This window comes from Pieris brassicae, chromosome 1 (genome assembly GCF_905147105.1).
Source record: "Pieris brassicae chromosome 1, ilPieBrab1.1, whole genome shotgun sequence".
Classification (NCBI taxonomy): domain Eukaryota; kingdom Metazoa; phylum Arthropoda; class Insecta; order Lepidoptera; family Pieridae; genus Pieris; species Pieris brassicae.
Genome location: NC_059665.1, coordinates 8,228,207 through 8,248,954, shown reverse-complemented (window position 1 = coordinate 8,248,954; position 20,748 = coordinate 8,228,207). Strand labels below are relative to the sequence as shown.

The following is a 20,748-nucleotide window of genomic DNA, read 5'->3' as shown; positions in this document are numbered from 1 at the left end:
ACTGCTCTTTATGGTTATGTTTGAATGTGTATTCCGTTTTTGGCTTTTGTGTATAATGTAATTGTTTGAATATTGTTTAATGAGTAGCTGTAAGAATACTTTAATAAAATAAAATAAAAAATAAGTTCTATATCTAAAATGTCAAATGTATTAAAAGATTAAATGAGGTGCAAAATTGGATCTGTTACTGAATAATCGCATCGCATACAGAGCAAAATTCTAAAAGAAATGTTGATGTTTCAGATTCTCATATTAGTTTAAATATCATTCTGTATTTAACAATAGACATCAATCGGTTACAATTTAGTTAAGTTTCAATTATTCATATCATATCTATAGATAAAAAGGGCTGGACCATTTTCTTGTTATCTATAATTTGAATTATTTTAATAGTAATTAGTATTTTATTAATTCAGTAGTGTCAGCTTCACAGCGCGGTACGTGTCGTGTTCCATAGTGTGAGTGAATTTATATTAGAATAAATACTCATTTATCTCATTAAAGGTAAATAAAAATCGATTTAAATGACAAGCCGTAATAATTTTGCTAATTTGCAATAATATTAACACGTATTTTTAAACACTTATTATTTATACTTCGAGCCATATTACGCCCAGAAACGTTTAGGAGCAAAGTTATTAAGATTAGCAATATTAAGTTCTAAAGAGGGATTTACAGAATATTTATAAATTATTGAATAAAATCTCTTTTCTTCTTTAATGCCACAAGTGTACAACACTACACACACTTGTGACATATGTCAAAAGTGTCATGAAAAATTCAAGTTTTGCAAAAAATTGTCTAGTACCATAACACTATGTATTCTATGAGTCATTAAAAATATAATCAATGCATTATAATAAAATTATCAGTTGACACAATGCAATATTAAATGTTCTGTACAGTGTTGCAAAATTCATACCGATTGGAGCCGTAGAACAACAAGTACTTTTTAAAAGCGTGTAAGTTTTTTTTAAATTATTATTTGACCAGAGATAACATGTACTAGTTTTTTAATGAGACACAAAAATTAACTTTTATTTTAGGTAACGATTTTTAGTAGAAAGTGGGAGGAAGCTTTGAAATTCTTGTTTTTATTTGCGTTTGGCTCTAGCTAATTATTTTAAAGCTTAGGTCTTAAAGTTTTAAATCCTAGGGTATATACATAATTATGATTATACGTAACGTCTTATTAAAACATAAATAAATAATCTCTTTTCAAAATAATATAGATTATTAATTATTACACCTTATCAAACATACTGGTTTTAGAATCCAAAAGCTTTCAAAACTTATTAATTCTTCCAATCACATTTTATCAACACGAAGTAATTATTTATAAAATCTACTAGTTTGTTTTAGTTTAGATTATCTAGATTTTTCCGTAAAAGAAAATGTCTTGAATTCACATCAAGTTAAGGTAAATTATTTAGCTTTATGGATACCTATTTATACGAACATTTTGCTAATTTCCGTTTGTAGTAGATTTTAAAAGGAACAGTTTGAATTATCATATAGGGCTAGATATTTTTCCATCAACTTTTTAATAATAATAATAATTGGTAAATGTATTGAGTTACCTTAACGTTACATTATCTTTTTTGTTATAGTGGCCCTTTTATGACTTATAATAATATAACTACAATTACTGCGTACTCCTACAAGACCTGTATTGCATTGTAAAAAAATGCTTGCGTGTACTAGTGTGCACACGTAAGAAGTGAAACTTCTTTATGAATTTATTTTTCGAATAATGATCTATCATATGCAACTTTACAGAAATTGGTTAAATAAAGTTAAATTAGATAAAGTTTAAAAAAGACATATAGACATAGACATGAATAGAAAAATACAACTATTTCATTTTACCTTATTACTACTAAGATTATTACAGAATTTAATTAATTATAATATAATTATGACTATCATTGTTATTGTTATTATATATTTTTCTTATTAATGGCTTCGAATTTCTTTGAATCAACCGTGGTAGGGACAAGAAAAAGATAGCGCGTAACTGAAAAATGTGACGGTATTTTTTTTTCAATTACCTAGAAATACTTCCTACTTATAAAACGAAAAATATATACGTATAACAGATTCTTAGATTATCATATGAAAGATATAATATAGTTTGTCGATGACTCTGTATGTATTTACAATTTAATAGAATATGTGTATTGTGTATTATGTGTAATATAAATGAGTTGATGAATAACTGGTTTGTGATAATGTATATTAATATGTAATACCGCCGTATTTTTATCAACGATGACATTTTTATTAATATCCTAGTATAAGTTGTGAATAAATGTCATAGAGAATAAAACTATATATATATATATATATATATGTATTTACAAAGAAGTAACCAAGGATGCATAAATTGGGAAAGAAGAAATCTGAATGTAGACGACCATAAATTTATTTGACACTTAAATATATGCTCCAAAAGATTCTATGAAATAAAAAAAGTGTTCTTAAGACGCTGAGTCATAAGAAGAATATCTATTTACATTGCATTATTTTCTCGGAAGTAAAAATAAAGTATTATTTGCCATTACTTAACGCTCATCATAGTAATTATATATATTTGCTCAATTTTTATTAAAAACTTCCTGTTGAATGTTCGAACAATAACATTTTTTTCCGTGTAACTTTAATATATCAGGGCATTATTATCATTCGCATTATCCTTGTGAGGCGTGCATGCTCATCCTTATCCATCACAAATAATATCAAAAAGATGTTCTATCATTCGGTGTCATAATTTTTTCATAGTCACCCCACTGGTAAAATAAGATGTGACTGATACAAATCTACTAGTGCTTTATTATCATTCGCACATTCATCCTTGTGAGGCGTGCATGCTCATCCTTAGTGGTGATAATATCCAAAATGGTGTTTTATCATTCGGTGTCAGGATTTTTCTTATAGTCACATAGTGAGATAATCTGTGACAGAGATAAATCCACTAATGCAATCACTCAACTCCTTTTTGGAGCTTCAAGTTTAAGCTTTATCCAAGGGCAGGCGCGACCACCACTGTCAAACGAAAGACCGCGCTCTTTGACCGTATCACTTAAAATCAGGTTAACAGGAGATTCACAATTGCCTCATGTTCTTATAACAAACTAGTATATGTATCATTTTTATATTACCCCAATAATTTTTCATTTGCGCGAATGATATATATTTATTACGGCCATTACATATGAAGACCTTCACACTGTTTTTGATATGTTAATTATCAAATCAGTGTTACTCAATTATCGAGCCAATTTGATATACTTAAGATAGAACAGATAGTGTGAATGGGCACTTGAAGTGCGTAAAACGATTAAAACACGATGTCTCAATGTCATGTCAATAGATCCTGTTTTCAGGAAAAAAAATCTCTCAAATCTCAATAAGTCAAAATTTGTATAAAGAAAACATTTTGAAAAGTAATTATGTATGTGACGCCCGCAAGAAACCTAAGAAGATGGAATAGAAGGAATAGTGGGGAAGAATTGAAAAATGGTGGCAAGGATGAGAGACAAGACTTTGAACGAAACCTTCACTCTGTCGGAGATCGAGTAATAATGTTAAACAGAGACATGGACTCAATGAAATCCTGATTATGAAGTACTCAAACAAGGGATATTTTTACTTTATTTTATAAAAAGTTAATGTAGCTATGAAGATAAACATCGTGAGGAATCCGTCATATCATAACCAAATCGACGACATGTGTCAGCTTTACAAAGCTTGATTGAGAAGATATACCATCTTGCCTATAAAGAATCAAAGCAAAAACACCACTCTATAAAGGCCGATCACATTTGTTATTAAATGCGTAACCCATGCAATTGTTCCATCTTTAAAGCAAAAACTACTGCTTGATATTAACCTTGTAAAACTCTCCATAATATCTATAAGTGCATTATCATGTTAATCATGTTTACCTGTAGCCATAATCTAATACTTCTAAGTGTATCATTAAAGGGTCATACATTTTTGATTGTATTGCATTTTACGCTTATATTATTGCTCTCAAACAATGTATAAAGTATTTTTACTGTTTCTATTATAAGTAGTATAATTGTTAAGATATTAAGAATATTTGTGACTTTCTTTGGGCCTGAAATTGCTTGGACTAAATAGTCTAATAATATCGATATTAAACATTCTTACAAATAAAGCCATACTTGTTATAATATTCCAAACGAAAAATTTGGTATTAAGAGCTGTAAATATTTTCATAGATCTAAGCATAATCATTTCTGGTGTGTAACCTTTGAGAAGACGATGTGACAATTTTGCATTCTTTTTTGTTGCATTGTTGTCGGTTTGATTTTGTCACCGATTAACAGATAAAAGGTACTATACCTAGTCCAGCAATAAGTTCTAAAGGCGTTTTGATCTATTCACTCTCTTTAATTGTAAATATTGATTTAGGGCATGTCTTGTATATCGACGATACACGACGACGAGCTTCAGGTCCTGTTTTATAATACGCGACCGGGTCCTAGCAAGAACCTTCAAGTCTCGCGATAAGATTGTTTGCTTTTTGGGGGTTGCGACGAATTCTGCCTTTATATGACTGACGGCTCCAATTACCCACTTTCTGCAAGGCGATCACTGCAATCCTATTTTCTTTAACACTCATATTCTAGTTACAACACGAAAAAATATGAGACAAAATCGAAAGTAGTTTTAAAAATAATATTCAAAATAATTAAAGTTTTGAATAAATGTTTATATGTAACAGTATTTATGGCCAGACTAGTTAAATCTAAGTTAAGGTTAACGTTAACACCGGACAATGTCTGCGGATCAGCTAGTTACTAATAAAAACGCACGACAACTTTTAAAATGTTTTTGCCGGACAAAAATTGTCAGGCGTAGATTAACAATCAATAATTAATATCCATAGATAAATCAATTCCATAATAATTAATTTATAATAAAAATATTATGATAAAGAGTCTGTAAGTTTTATAAGGGCTAGATATACGCATGCGACTGAGTCGGTCACAACCCTGGGGTACTGCATTCAAATCCCGGCCGTGCCTAATAGATTTCTTTTTATAGTGTCAAGTTAAGAAAGCGCTGAAAGGGTTTGACCAAGGAACATTTTGTCTCCAAAAGTTAAGAGATGTAAACAGAATATTTTACATTCTGTATTGTTAAGATCGAAGTTGTTTCTAGTCGTTTATAATAACAGGAAAACGAAAGATTGAAGAAAAACATATTAGTCGATGTCATAAGATCATTGTACTTGCTTCCCTTAAGGAAAACTTATACCGGAACGAGACACGGGAAATCGTTAATTATTCTATACGCGAAAAACCATTTCCTCATTATCCTGACTTTTCCGTTCTATAAACAGGTTTTTTATGAATAAATCGGACAATTTGAAGAATGAGATGGAGGTAATTTAATTACATCGCATTATATTACTATATATTTATATTGATAAGTATATTATAGAAAGAATATTTTACATTCTTTTGTGTATTGTTAAGATCAAAGATTATAATTAACTGAACAAAATAATTCGAAATGTAATTGTTCCATATTAAGTTGCAACATCAACACAATAGATACATAATAATGTCAGTTATTTGTAATCCGCTAAAGAGGATTATTAGCTCAGTGGTTAAGTGTTGTGCGTGTGTCTCTATTGTGGTAGAAGTAATACTGGAGTAGGTACTAATGGTTTTTATTTTCTCTATCATGTACATAAAACGAAGTAAAATATATATACATATTAGACCCAAAAATGTCGATGTAATACAAAGTATAGAAACAGACAGAATCTGAGGTCAAGACTTAAAAAGAGCTATTGTTACATGCACTTCATTTGTAGTCTGTGGAAAAGATTAAAATTGCAGGAATAAAGCAAATTGTAAATTAAATATCTATAACTGATAAAAAGCAATATTTACAGAAAATATGTGATAATTCCTAAGAATGTTTTCCTTTTATAATCACTGCTATATTGTTTTTATTTTTGGATTCCGTATAAAAAGAATTGTTTATGTAGCAATCTAAAATATAATACTTCGAATAAATATGTCGCATGTATACTTAACATAAATCCATAATGTATGTATGTTTCCGTACCAATATATTTATTAAGATTAAGCATATTTCATAATTATATGTCTCGTTAGAAATATGACCACACCTGAATGTTAGTGTTTTTCAGAAGTCACGTAAAATGTAGATAATTTGATTACAAATCAATAATTATCATAATTAGTTTTAGTATCTGTCGGGACTATTTAATTAAACATTATCTAAAGGAAAAATTCGAATATTTTTATTAGCTAAAACACAAAAGTGGAATTTTTAAATATAATTAAGTAATTAATAGTGACGAGAAAAATCTGAAACCGGAAATCTTACAGATTTGGAACGGCGTGCGTGCCAATACTACGTAGAGAAGTGACGTCAGATGGCAGATAGCTACGCTTACGACCCCGTGGGCAGCGGCGCGCCAGTCAACCAACAAGCGTACAGAATGGAGGAGGGACAACTTTGGAGGCAATATGTCATCGCCGGCGTCGGTATGTCTCTGTGATGTGTTTGTGTTTATCTGTGAAAAATGTTTCTGTGGTAGGATGGGATTTGGATTCGTGAGTTTTTGAAATAGGACCTATTTTTTTTTCGATTTGGCACTGGCTGGCTATCTGTGCACATCATTCAGCCGACATCTTACTTTAAGCTAATATTTTTTGAATTGCTGTTTAAAGATTAATAAATTAAAATAAGCTAAATTGCTGTGAAAAGTAATTTAAAACCTCAGATTAGACTCAGTATGGCTTGGCGCAGTAAACCAATTTACGTAGTTTATTATTTTAATATTTATAGCATATATTCATTCTATGTTTTTGTTGTTAAAACAAATAGTTAATCGAACGCTATCAATTTCGAAAAACTATTATATTTGATTCCAAATGCTGGTTTTCGTAAAGAAAATCTTTTAATTTTCCGCGTCGTAACTCATAGTAATATTTATTTCTCTTAAAAAATAAATGCAAAATAGCAGTTACATCGTAAAAGACGTATAACTGATAACACGGTTATAATATTATAAAATAAATAACCTCTGGATTAAATGTCTGATAAACTCATGATACATAAGACTCAAGTGTTTTCTTGGTACAAATAGGCTTCTTGAACTTGAAAACATATTTTAATGTTATTAATTCAAACATTGTTTTTCAAAACATCCTTAAACTAACTTTGCGTCTAAAATTGTAATCTATAATTAACCAAAAATATTGTTATATAAACGAGCTACTACCGCGAGATATAAGTTCTGTAATGAAAAAAATAATAACAACATTAATTAAAACATCGCAACGATTACATAATGCGACATAGGCTTGATAACCACGATTGTGTTGTAGTTTATTTAATTACAGTGAAATTAGTGAACTAACAACTTTTTAACATACAGAGCAGTGTTGGCCTAGTCACTTTAACGTGCGACTCTCATCTCTGAGGTCGTAGGTTCGACCCCGGGTGTACACCAACGGACTTTCTTTCTATGTTCGCACTTAACATTTGGTCATACGGTGAAGGAAAACATCTTGAGGAAACCGCCTTGCCTCAGACCGCAAAACATCGGTTTGTCAGGCATAGGAGGCTGATCACCTACTTGCCTATTAGATTAACAAATGATCATGAAACTGATACAGAAATCTGAGGCCCAGACCTAACATAGTTGTAGCGCCACAAATTTTTTTATTTATCAAGTTATTAACAAAAATGTTTCGCCAAACCTCACCATAATCGTTATAATTTAAAATTTTAAACTAACTTGCTAAAAGGACAGCTTATATAAAATATAGTGTGGAAAATCGTAATATAATGAATTCTATTCGTATACTAATGGTCGATTGTAATTTTATACATCTATTATGACAATCATTTCACATCTGTTATGCTTTAAACACATTCCCATTATAACAGCAATGTTATTTGCTGTTTTCAATTCATCTTTTGGTGAGGATTTATGATTACATTATTTCAATTAAGATTGTAAAAATACGTAAACTGACACAGAAATAATACATTTCTTAAAGTATTTGCTAGAAATACTTTAAGTATAGAAGATTTAGTAAACATTATGTAACTGAAAATAGTGTCTTACGACGTCTACGTTTCGTAGCAAAATCCGTGCTACGAACCGTTTCCGCGATAATTCAGTTAACATTTTGGGTTTTACTGTAAAGAAATATAAATTAAGGTTAATAATATTAAATAATGTAAATATTATTGTATAAAATTATAATCACAAAGGCCATAAAAGTTTATATAATTCTTATTGCTATGATAACCAATATCTTAACCCCCGCTACACTTGTTTTTTGTGTTTTTATCAACATTATGTAAAGTACCGATAATGGTAAATAATCAACTGATTGACCTTCGAATTAAAATTATTATTTTAATTATAACACACTTTTTTGGATGACTAAAGTTTTGAAAACGAAATATCGTGACACCATCTTCGAATATGTGACTTAGATTGGCGTTTACAAATATACCGGATATAATGGAAAGACACTAGTACCGGGTAGTCAAAACCGGAACTTACTTAGATGAACTTGATGATAGCCTTGTGAAAGTATTTACATTTTATAGTTCATAGTATCATTCTTATGTGGAAAAGCTATCGCTCTACTTTAGGATAAGCAATCTTTCTATCATACCATAATTGTAATCTTTGTCATTACAAGACTGGCTGAAATGAGTACGCAACGGCCTTCATGTATGGGCGAAAATTAAGAGATTTTGCTAATGATTTCCGAGGTTAAATTGATGCAATAAATGGTTTGTCGAGCTTCAAGAGCTTTAAACTGTCTTTAAACGTTAGGAGATTCGATCTATATTATTATTACTTACATAACCTCATCTATCTTTGCTTTAAACGAACTAAGAGTTCATAGGTCTTTACATAAATTTGCAAAAGAATCAATCTTTAATGAGGTGAATTTCTTAGCGACGAATTAAATGTTGGGAATAGACACTATTCGCAAACAATTCAATAAAATACTATCGAAAATTAATAGCATGTGAAAATAAAGTTATAAAATTGTAAATAGCATTGTTAGATCCGTTTTATCTACCGACAGTAATTTACTTTGAATTTGCTGACTTCAAATGTCAATAGGCAACTGGCGTAGGTTACAAAAATCGTTATCTGATGTGTGTGTGATGAAATAGTATTACAGATACTATTTCATCACACACACATCGAAAGAACCCCATAACATAACTCTTCCTTTAATCGTGAATCTTATAGCGGCTCCACAGTATTCACTGTAAGTATGGAATTCAATTAGCTCCCATCTTCCTTTAAATCTCTACTGTTCAAGCGTATCCCTACCACATCGTATCCCTAGCCATGTGTCGCAGTCCTTATTATTTCATTATTATAATTTGTACTGATTTTTGCAACGAAGTGATAAACGAACAAAACAAATAATATATTCTTTTCATGTTGTGCAAAAAAATCTAAAATGTTTCAGTAAATCAATTGTAAGCTAAAAACTAAAAATAATCGATTTAACTAACGCTAATTTCCAATAAATACCGTTTTCAAACATAATTAACTCTTTTAACGAATATAATATTCTCTTTTATAACTCAGTAATTCGAGCTCAATCGTTAGAAGTACTTAACGTAATCAATAAAATGTTTAAAATGCATCTAACCTGCCAACACTCATGGGTGTGAGCGAATGACATGCGAATTTCACGTGCATAGATTATAAACAAATATACAAGTTTAATTATCACGATAAATATAGATGCGAAGACGCATCCAAAATATCTTTATTGTTGTACGACAATAAATGGAATGTCGGTCACAAGTAAAACAGCGGAGAGCTTGTTTTTTAGATTCTGGTTTATTGTTTAGCAAAATTAGACTACATCTAATACATTTGACCGCACGCTGGTTTATACCTTGCAACTTTGTTTACTCCATTTTAAATTTTAGAAGTTTACATAATACAGGTATCCACCATCTTTAGCGAGAACGATTCATATAATAGAAATACGAATAGAATTCAGCATTATACACTAAAGTAACTAATAGTATATTTTTTATTATTATCCTGTTCACTGTTTTGTCCTATTAGTTTTGTCTAAATAACTTACTGTCTTACGATTTTTTGCACTTCATATGCTTATCTTATTGATTAAAAAAACAGTGGTTTTCTGAAGGGATCGCACGAAAGCGTTAAGGCCGCTCCTTTTTTAAAATATTGTCAATTGTATTATGTTTCTGTATATGCAACGAAGTGTTAATAAATAAATTAATTAAATAATCGAAATAATTTTTCTAACAAAGCAATATATTAAATCATACATTTTTTATTTGTCCTTTTTACCAGTGATTTTTTTAATGTAACAAGAGGCAAATGGGCAAGAGGCTCATCCGATGCTAAGTGATACCGCCGCCCATGGACCCTTACTTTGCCAGAGGGCTCGCAAGTGCGTTGCCCGCCTTTTAAGAATTGGTACGCTATTTTCTTGAAGGACCTTAAGTTGAATTGTTTCGGAAATACTTCAGTCGGCAACTGGTTCCACATAGTAGTCGTGCACGGCAAAAACTGCCTAAAAAACGCTCAGTTGTGGAACGACGGACGTCGAGTTATACGGATGATATTATATAATCTGCCCTGACGTCCGATCATGAAACTTAGCAAAAGTCCGAAAAATTAATAATTGATGCTACTTAACATGAAATGCAGAATATCACGAAACTACTAATGACATTTCGAGTTGTTGTACCACAGATTATACAAGATATACTTAGAATAAAACCATTCATCTTCATTCAGAGAGTGCAGCAAAGTTTAAAATAAACAATTATAGCTCAATTGAGATTTGATTGTTTCCTTTATACAACGTAAAGCAGATGACTTCAGCAGGTAACGCTTTGTTATTGTATTGTGTATGGCGACTAATGTGAGGTGTAACGTCATTAACTCCACCATTTATGATTAATGACTTCCTATAATTTACAAATATGTTACGGGAGCCTCTGCCGCAGTAAAATGATACAATGGTACTTAAATACACTTTGTAATGTCGTGAATAAATAGCAAACAATTTTCTAGAGCACCTTAAAACTCTCCCTTTCTTGCTTAAACGAAATTTGACATATACGAATGAGTACTTCAATAAAAACGGTGTAGTAGTATACTGATTTCGTTTTTTGAGCTTAGATGTCGTGATTTTTCAAATGATTTTATAATTAGGCATATTATTCACTAATTATATTATAACGGAACACCAATATGTTTCTAAACAAAACTTTTTCTTTAAATATTGATATGCTGTTTGCTGTCTCACTGCTTGACTTTATTGATACACAATTGCAAATCAAATTGATCTCAAAAGGGAAGTGCCATATTACCGCCTCCGTTGGCTATGTATATATGTATATGTATATATACGCAATGAATCAGGTTTTTAATAGAACATAAATGCGAATGTATGTTGTTTAAGACGCGCAACAAAATGAATATGTAATTCACTCCGATAATCAATTAAATCCGTTAAATCTAATACTCTAATAAGAAAAAAAAATCTTTGGTATTAAAAAATATACAATTTTAATTTTATAACGCTCAATGTATCTTCAACGTCAGATGAATTTATATTTATTACTTGCTGACCCGGCAAACGCCGTTTAGCCATGTATATTATTTTCAGGAAACATTTGTTTTATCTATAACAACCTATCTACTATAATAAAAAATAGGGGTTGATCGTAGAGGGGTGATAATTAAGGGTTGTATGTATTTGTTATGCTGTATCATAAAAAAATAAAACAAAAAAAATAGTCTAAATAATAAAACATTTTTTTTGGGGTGGACACCCCTTATCACTTAGGGGTTTGAAAAATAGATAGTAGCCTCTCAGACTTACTGAATATACATAAAAAAATTCGTTAGCATCGGTCGAGTCGTTTCGGAGGAGTATGGGAACAAACATTGTGACACGAGAATTTTATATATATTGAGATTAAGAATGGATTTGTCATCGCGTTAGGAACTGATATTGTTGGTTTATTGAAACAGGCAAATGGGTGTGTTACATTATTGAGTTAGCATCGAATGCAAACAAACAATAGGCCAAGCCCATGCACCTATTTTATGATCATCTAACTATTGACTTTATTTATAACAAACTAACTATATAGAGACGTATAACATTTTCATGGCTATTTTATGGGATATTATGGAACTCATATATTGCATGAATGTATAAATGATACTTTTCATAAAGTCTGAATTAGGTATTTTAATGTTTTATTTATGTATTTTTTTGTTGAGGACGCCCAAAAAGAACAGTCATTGCAGCCCATGATCACTTTAGTGGGTGCTTTGCCGGCCTTTGACTACTCTTATATATATACTCTGTATACTGTTGCTTTATACAATTTGAGGTCGTATCTCCCAGAGAAGCCTCCACCCGGAGTCGATTCCTCAGTTCATTAGTTCGCAAAAGACTTAACAATTTGAGATATTTGTTTTCTTTTTTTGTTACACAAACGATATGTTCCGAAATCGATATAAACTGAAATAATACTTATTATACTTATATTATTTCTTTTTATCTGGTGAAATCAATTTAATCAGTTAATGATCATGCCATGAAATGACCCAATATGAAATTCAAGAATCATATGAGCTCCAGAAAGTTTTCCTCATGTATTGTGTATTTCTTAATGTACATATTTGTTATGTATCTGGACAAAATTCTGACGCAAGAAGACAAATATATCCCTTAACTCTACACAATCTAGATTTATGTAACGGAATGAATACAAACATTATTTACAACTAAACAAACATTTATACTTCATTGAAGTGTTGTTTATTTTATATTTATACGCAAATTAATTTCGTTAGTTTTAAATGTTAAACTATTTTATTTAAGTGGCTTATATAAACTATTGTAGTATTAATAGATATATTAAAAAATAAAATAAAAATCATAACTACATATATAACACAAGACTATATAAATTCTGTATACCGGAAATACATAAAACGTTGTTAAGATAATCATAGTATTTTTCTAACGAGAATTCTTATCTATGTAATTGCTCTATATTTATAGGAATTGTTTTTTTAATAAAGTAGATAGAAAATCTACTTATATATTCTAAATTGGAATATAAACGCAAGATCGAGTTATTTTAATTTATTTTATAAACCTATGTATACTCGATGTATTGAAGGAGATTGGACGGTAAACATTTTAGGACATTACGAGATTTTTTATTTATGGTAGCGGGGATTTTGGCGCCATTCATTGTTATATTAACCTAATTGTTTGTAGGACAGTAAATATGAAAAACCTAAATAAATTTAAAGCGTCTAATTCTCAAGGCGAGGTTTATTTAATTATGGTTTGCAGAATATTTTTTTCAGAAAACGTTGTTAGATTCAAACCGAATTTATCAAAATTATAAAAATGGTGTACGTAACAAATAGCAACCGACTATAATATGAGTGTAAAAAAATTTATTTCGATAAAAATATAAAATAAAGTCTATACATTATAGACATATAAGATAGTGTTGGCCTTGTGGCTTCAGAGTGCGACTCTCATCCCTGAGGTCGTGGGTTCAATGGATTTTCTACCTATGTGCGCATTTAACATTAGCTCGACATGCCTTAAACCCAAAAAGTCGACGGCGTGCAACAGGCACAGATGGCTGATCACCTACCCTTGCCTATTCAATTTACAAATGATCTTGAAACAGATACAGAAATCTGAGGCCCAGACCTAAAAAGCCTGTAGCGCCATTGCTTTTTTTTTCATATAAACATTATATCAGGATATATAATATATATATATCAGCCGCCGGTTGTATTTCTGTTGTAAAAACCAAACAAAGCATCTAACTGAACAAACAGGAATGCACGAAATACAAGCTGTACCCATTTATTTTTGTGTTTAAGTTAAGTGCAACTGAAGGTTCTTAAAAATGAGCTCAACTGTCTCTTTTCATTACAGCGTAAACGCATTTTGACAGACAGAGACGAACAGCTAGTTTAGTTGCAATTATATTGATTCACTTTTTAGGAAGAGAATTTTCATTTTCATTCATGTCTCTTTCCAGCGAACATACTTATCGCATGTCTGGGCTACAACATGGGATGGACGGCACCTATCAACTCCAAGCTTAACAATACTGACGAATCACCCTTGGAAACCATACCCACTCCGGATGACTTGGCTTGGATGGGATCAATTCTCACCATTGGTGCTATATTTGGTAAGTTGAGCAATTAGCGCGTTTAATTAACATAAAATAAAAAGAATTTGTTAACGTGTCTTATTAATCTTACACAATATTTTAAGTCAAGTTTCAAGTCAATAATTTTGTCTTTCAAGAGAGAGAAAATAAAATTCATCAGAAAATTATAATTTTAAAATTGATTTTCTCTTATCAAAAAATTTACTTAAAGCGTAATAAATGATTTTATTATAAAGTAAAACGTGTTTATAGGTAAAAAAATAGCCTATTGCTTATGAATAACCACTAATTTGTCCCTTTATTGTGTTTTTTATTTGTAGGACCATTTGTCGGGGGTTTCGCAGCATCAAAAATCGGTAGAAAATGGGGTTTGATTTCTGCTACCATCCCGCTATTTATCGGTTGGATCCTGGTGGCGGTGGCTAAGACTATGGCGTATTTATTCGCCGGTCGTATATTCTGGGGCGTGTCTGTCGGCATGGTCTTCACTATATCGCCAATGTACTGTGCCGAAATCGCTACGGTGAGCATATTACCTTACTATAACTTACTAGTACAAATACTGACTTGGTGTTCCTACCAAAAAAAAACGCACACATTTTCGTAATACTAAAGAATGTAACCAGAACGTAAATAGAAAACTTCAGTCTCCATTACGAGTGTTATATTTTTTGGTTTTGTAACACTTTAAGAACTATTTTGATACTTTAAAAGTAAACGAAAGTCATTGACAAAGTATATCTGGTAAACATAGTTATAAATATATTATAATATTAAGTAAAAGAATTGTCGTCTGGAAGTTTACATAAAAACAATGATATTGGTACTCTAATTATATTATTCCTAACCTACATACTGGTACATTGTATTCAATATATCGGTCGGGTTATCTCATTGCATCACATTACGGATTTCGCCCTTGACAAATATTGTGACATAATATTTACATTAATCTTTGCTCTGCTATTAAATTGTCATTTTCGTATGGATTTACTTTTCAAGGATGACTGAATGTTATTTAGTCTATATTATGAAGAGTCAAGATTTAAATATTTCTTAGTTAAAAAAAAAAATAGTCCGTCTTTAGAAATTAATTAAGCATTAGAATCCAATATATTTCAAGAGATAAATGTCTAGCCGTGTGAAAACGTAATAGGCCACTAGTAATCTAAATAATATGGGAAAGTATGATATAATAGTTAAACTCTATCTTAAAATATATTAAGTTTTTATTTTATAAAATTTATTAACCGTAAGATGTGTTCAGTTCTTATAAAATCGTCGTCGAACTTAAGGTTACCGAATTAATCACGAAACACCTTAAATAATAGTATATTTTTGGCCAATTACTTAAGTATTCGGTATATAATTTACTTTGTTTGATTCACGTTTAGGTCAGATTTGTAATAACCGTTTTTTATTGCAGGATGATAGCCGTGGTGCACTCGGGTCTTTCCTCCAAGCCTTCATCACTCTGGGTTTCTTGCTGGTCTATGGGATTGGCCCATATATTTCGTATATGGCAGTTGCCTATGTAGGTGTAGCTGTAGTCGCACTCTTCTGTGTTCTCTTCTTCTTCATGCCGGAATCTCCTACTTACTACTTGCTAAAGAGTGAGTAGAAATTATATAATAATAGTATTTTGTTACGTTTCATATATATAACATATGTATGTTATCACAATTATTTTTAGGTATTACTTAACACTTATTTATTGCGTAATAATAATAACTTATTGACATGAGATCCTAGGCTCGTGAAAACTATATTACATGAACCTGTGAATTCCAGTTACATAATTATAAATATATACAAAAACATTTAATACACGTTAAATTTACTCGTATTCAGTTTACATTTGTATACACACAATGAAAATATACCGTAGCTATCTTAGTAAAGTTCAATTTTTGTTTCATTCAGATGACAGAGACGCAGCAGCAGAATGTCTTGCAACGATCCGTGGCCGCTCCCTCGCGGGTGTTGAAGCTGAACTTAGCAAAATGGAGGTCGAAGTGAAGGCTTCCTTGGAGAAGACTGCCACGGTAAGACTACAATAACCAATTGTATTAATGTTGTCGAATTCCAATTACTTACATTGCGTCTTTGGTGACTTTTGTTGTGCCAATTCTAATAATTAAGCCTAGATGACTACGTCGCGAAAGCTTATTTCGAATAAGTTATTACATTTCGTGAAAATGTTCTTCTGTTTTTTGAGTAGTCTTTATATTTACCATCAACATATATTTTTTTCTTTTATTATACAATTCAACTTCAATAAAACAACATTTAAAGCTTTTAATTTTACTGTCAGTTCACACATCGAGGATTTGTAAACTATACGGCAATTAAATCATTGACATTCTTGATAGTCGCAAATATTTTGTTATACAAAATGTTTTTGAGCAGATCAATAAAGCAATTAATTATAACAATAAAATGATTAGAAATACGAGCAAAGTAATCTAATCAATACTATTTTTTATGTTTTAATTTGTTCTAGATTGCTGATGTCTTCCGCGGCAGTAACTTCAAAGCGTTCTACATCTCGTGTGCGCTGGTCTTCTTCCAGCAGTTCTGTGGTATCAACGCTGTTCTTTTCTACATGACTGACATCTTCGATGCATCAGGAACTTCTCTAGAATCTTCCGTCGCAACCATCATTATTGGTGCTGTACAGGTATGTGCAACACTTATTAAAATTGTATGCGTACGTCAGTTCAGTAACGTTTATATTAGAAAAAAATATATAATTCATTTAAATTTTAACGTGCTAACATAACGTTAGGATCATTTTGTATATAAGTAGGATCTTTTTACATAAATAATAAAGAAACCTTATTGACTTCAAATTTAACTTCAGTACAATACTAGTTACACTGTACTTTAGATACATAACAGTCGAATTAGTCTAAAAAATAAAAATTGCCGAACTTTGCAGTAATTTGAGGTAGAAATTTAATAGACCATCATTGGTATTTGGCGTTTTTGGCGGGGCTATCAGTCTTTAGGTGGTCAAAAGGGTGGAGAAATATTTCTAACAGGAATAAAATCGTGGAGACCAAAATCGTTGGTATTATTGCAAACAAGTTTGTTTATATACAATCAAGTTCTAATGTTAATAATAAGCAAGACAACTAGATAATTATTATTAGAATAAATTCAAGGTTAAACGCTATCCCGACTTTTATTAATATGAATAACAGTACTATAATGAATCTACCAATAGAGATAATTAAATCTACGACTTTGTGTATCAATCCTTTTTTATTATATATCATTTTGTTATAATAAATTATGTTTTTCAGGTGGTAGCTTCATTCATCACACCGCTGGTCGTAGATAGGCTTGGTAGACGGATTCTTCTCCTCATCTCCTCATGTGGAACTGCTCTTGGAGCTGTAAGTCTTATTCTTCATCAATGTTAAGTCATAGATTGAATTTTTGCATCAGTTAGAATGATAATTCGTAAAACAAAGGTTAATTGTATTTTAAAGCCATAAATAAAAATATATCACGACCTATATGTTAGTGCCGTTTTTGTTTTTGATTTAGTACGTAGACAATTCTTTTATTAGTTTCTTATTTTTTATTATCGTAAGCTGAATGAACTAGATAACATTTGATTCAATTCAATAGTAGCTTCAGCGTGCGTCTCTCATAACTGAGGTCGTAGGTTCAAACTTCAGCTATGCACCAATGAACTGTCTGTCTTTGTGCATATCTAACAGTCGTACGATGACGGAAAACATCGTGAGGAAAACAACTTGTCTCAGCCCTGTACCCAGGGTTGTGGCGCTACTTGATTATTATTATTAATTAAATTCCGATACATTTATGTTGAGTTTAAGTTCAAGTTATCAATTAAATCCATCCGACAGGGTTTGCTCGGCATGTTCTTTCTTCTATCAGAGAACGAAAGTCCAGTGGTGGAATCTATCAGTTTCCTGCCTATTTTGTCTCTTGTGGTCTTCATTGTTACCTATTGCTGGGGTTTGGGACCATTACCTTGGGCTGTGATGAGTGAACTGTTCCCCATCGAAGTGAAGGCTGCAGCGTCACCTATTGCCACTGCTTTCTGCTGGGTGATGTCTTTCTTGGTTACCAGGTACGTTTTTCAAATATTGGTTTTATAATATCATATAACTATTTTATATTAATTGACTTGACTTTAAAAGTTATATTTTTTTGTTTCTTGCACTTCTTGTGCTTTAGGATTTAACTCGTCTTCCCAGTTTAGTTTGAATTAATATAAGAATTACTTATTTTGTTTATAACAACGCCTTATACAATTATGAATTTAAAAAAATTCTACCCCTCGATGTGTGAAAACAAGATTTGACGCAGAATGTAATAAAAGTAATTAAGTAAAACTACCTTCATTGTACATGTCCAGGAATGCGTGGATGTAACTTAGACTGTTGCCTAAGTTGGAATATTCAAATCAATCGATATGATAATATGAATCAATGTCCGATTAACATCGACACGCGCTTGAAGCCTAAAGATCTCATTTTTTACGTATACTATATCCAATTCCAACAATATTAAATACAGTTATAATAATAACCTCTTCTTTGGAGTGATAATCAATAATGAAATGTATAAAACATTCCAGGTACTTCCCAACCATATCGGCATCCCTCGGGATGTTTGTTGGTTTCTGGATCTTCGGCGTTTGTAGTGTCATTGCCTTCTTCTTTACATTGTTCCTTGTGCCTGAGACCAAGGGCAAGAGCTTCCAGGAGATACAGGAAATGTTGGGAGCTGGGTAAGATTTTTTTTTTTTAATTTTCATTAATCGGCGTAAAACATTAACTTCAATATCAAAGACTTTTAATACAACATTTTGTTAACTAAACACACTAACTAAACCATTATTAAAGACATTTTTATAGAAACGAAATCCATATACGAAAAAAAACTAGTCTATGGTAATGTGTTTGTGCGCGTCGTTTTTTTCGTTTTTTTATATATTATTGTTTTACTAAAATGAATATTCCAAATCCACATTATTTTTACTTACCAGTATTTGCCGAAGTAAAATAGTAAAATATTTTTTCTTATTTCAGAAAACAAAGACAAGAAAAGGCATAATGTATATGCACAACTTAGTCCAAGATATATTTTAATCCTTTTAGATTAATTATCTTTTGTGAGATTATGTATGATTGGGCTTGGCCATGGTTTTTGGCCAGAGGCTACGAATAGGAAATGTGCCCATACTGCATTGGGGATTGGGACATTATTTAGAAGAGTTCGATAAACGGGCTTAAATAGAATAAGAAAATATAAATATGTTAGTATGATAGTTATCTATTAAGTTCTTATCTATATAGTATATTGTTAAATTTGAATTTTTAAATAGGCTAAAAATAAACTTCAATTGTTTTAGTTTATTATTTATTAGGTGATTCCGAAATGGATCCTATATATTTATTTATATTAAATATATACTAATATTTTAAATAGGAAATATTTTTTTGCTTGTAATTGAATTTCGTTCACCATTAGATTGTTGGAAATAGATTTTATTTCCGAAATATCAAAAAAAAATTTTCCTGAAACCCGGATATATATAATATGTTTGTGTTTATTTTATAAGAATTAAATTCACATAGGTATAGGAATTATTCCAGTGCCTTTTATATTTAGATATATTTACAAACGCACTTACGAGTTTCAAACGAATTTACGACGTACCAAAGTACAAAAATAGTTAGGTTGAACAGTGAAACTGATTAAAATAAGTCATGATGTTATTAAAGGCCCTATGTCATAGGTAGTTGACGTCAGTTTTCTAAACCAGTGGTTTTAATCTGGTAATAATAAGAACTCTTAAATTTGAAAGAATTCTAGTGTAATCTTTCCTATCTTTTATTTGTTATATATCAAATCATTTCAATAATTTTGTAAGAAATTCTTCTCCAGGCATGAAGATTCATGATGAACCGGACAAACTAGTTTATTTTTTTGTGAGCGATGTACTTGTCAATATGCTTGCTTTTGTAAAGATTTTATATTAAATGTACGTAATGGCTGTGTTTTGTGATACTTGTTGAAATAAATGTTAGATATTACTTGTTCGTTTTTATTTATCCCATCTTTTGTTGTACAATTAGTTGAGCTGGATCATCAATCACAGGTAGATTTTCTCAATTCTTGTAACTTTTGATATAATTATGACTAAGTATGATTCCCGTATGTTTTTTGTATTATTGGTAAAAGCTTACCAACGCTCGGCACACTGCAACATTGGTAAAATTATCACAATATACAAATTTTTAATGTGACAAGCAGTTAGAGGCAAACATGACATACACGAATAGATAGTACAAATATTAATGAAATCGAAAAAGGTTGACATAAAATTCAACACTAGAATTGCTTCAGGGTTTCTGTTAATAACAACACATTTCTGACAAACGCAAGTAACACCTAGCGCTACTACACTTAGAGCGT

General features: G+C 30.8%; 1 protein-coding gene across 3 annotated transcripts; it reads left to right on the top strand.

Moving 5' to 3' along the window:
• The first annotated feature begins 346 nt into the window (after positions 1-346).
• Positions 347-20,366, top strand: LOC123707641 (facilitated trehalose transporter Tret1-like). 3 transcript variants are annotated; one of them, XM_045657891.1, is made up of 11 exons: positions 347-458; positions 6,399-6,557; positions 14,149-14,304; positions 14,607-14,809; positions 15,713-15,899; positions 16,210-16,331; positions 16,790-16,966; positions 17,595-17,687; positions 18,168-18,394; positions 18,905-19,057; positions 19,359-20,366. In XM_045657891.1, the coding sequence occupies exons 2-11, from the start codon at positions 6,446-6,448 to the stop codon at positions 19,381-19,383; spliced, it is 1,455 nt and encodes a 484-aa protein (XP_045513847.1). In that variant the 5' UTR covers positions 347-458; positions 6,399-6,445; the 3' UTR covers positions 19,384-20,366. The 3 variants fall into 3 exon arrangements, with proteins under 3 accessions (XP_045513847.1, XP_045513856.1, XP_045513836.1); XM_045657900.1 differs by having other exon boundaries at positions 435-504; XM_045657880.1 differs by lacking the exon at positions 347-458 and adding an exon at positions 833-962.
• The last annotated feature ends 382 nt before the right edge of the window (positions 20,367-20,748 follow it).

Bases quoted from the DNA above. Each gene is read 5' to 3' on its own strand.
- LOC123707641 (XM_045657891.1), top strand. From the start codon at position 6,446: ATGGCAGATAGCTACGCTTACGACCCCGTGGGCAGCGGCGCGCCAGTC. The intron at 6,558-14,148 runs GTATGTCTCTGT...GTCTCTTTCCAG, and splicing joins ATATGTCATCGCCGGCGTCG to CGAACATACTTATCGCATGT. The intron at 15,900-16,209 runs GTGAGTAGAAAT...TGTTTCATTCAG, and splicing joins TACTTACTACTTGCTAAAGA to ATGACAGAGACGCAGCAGCA.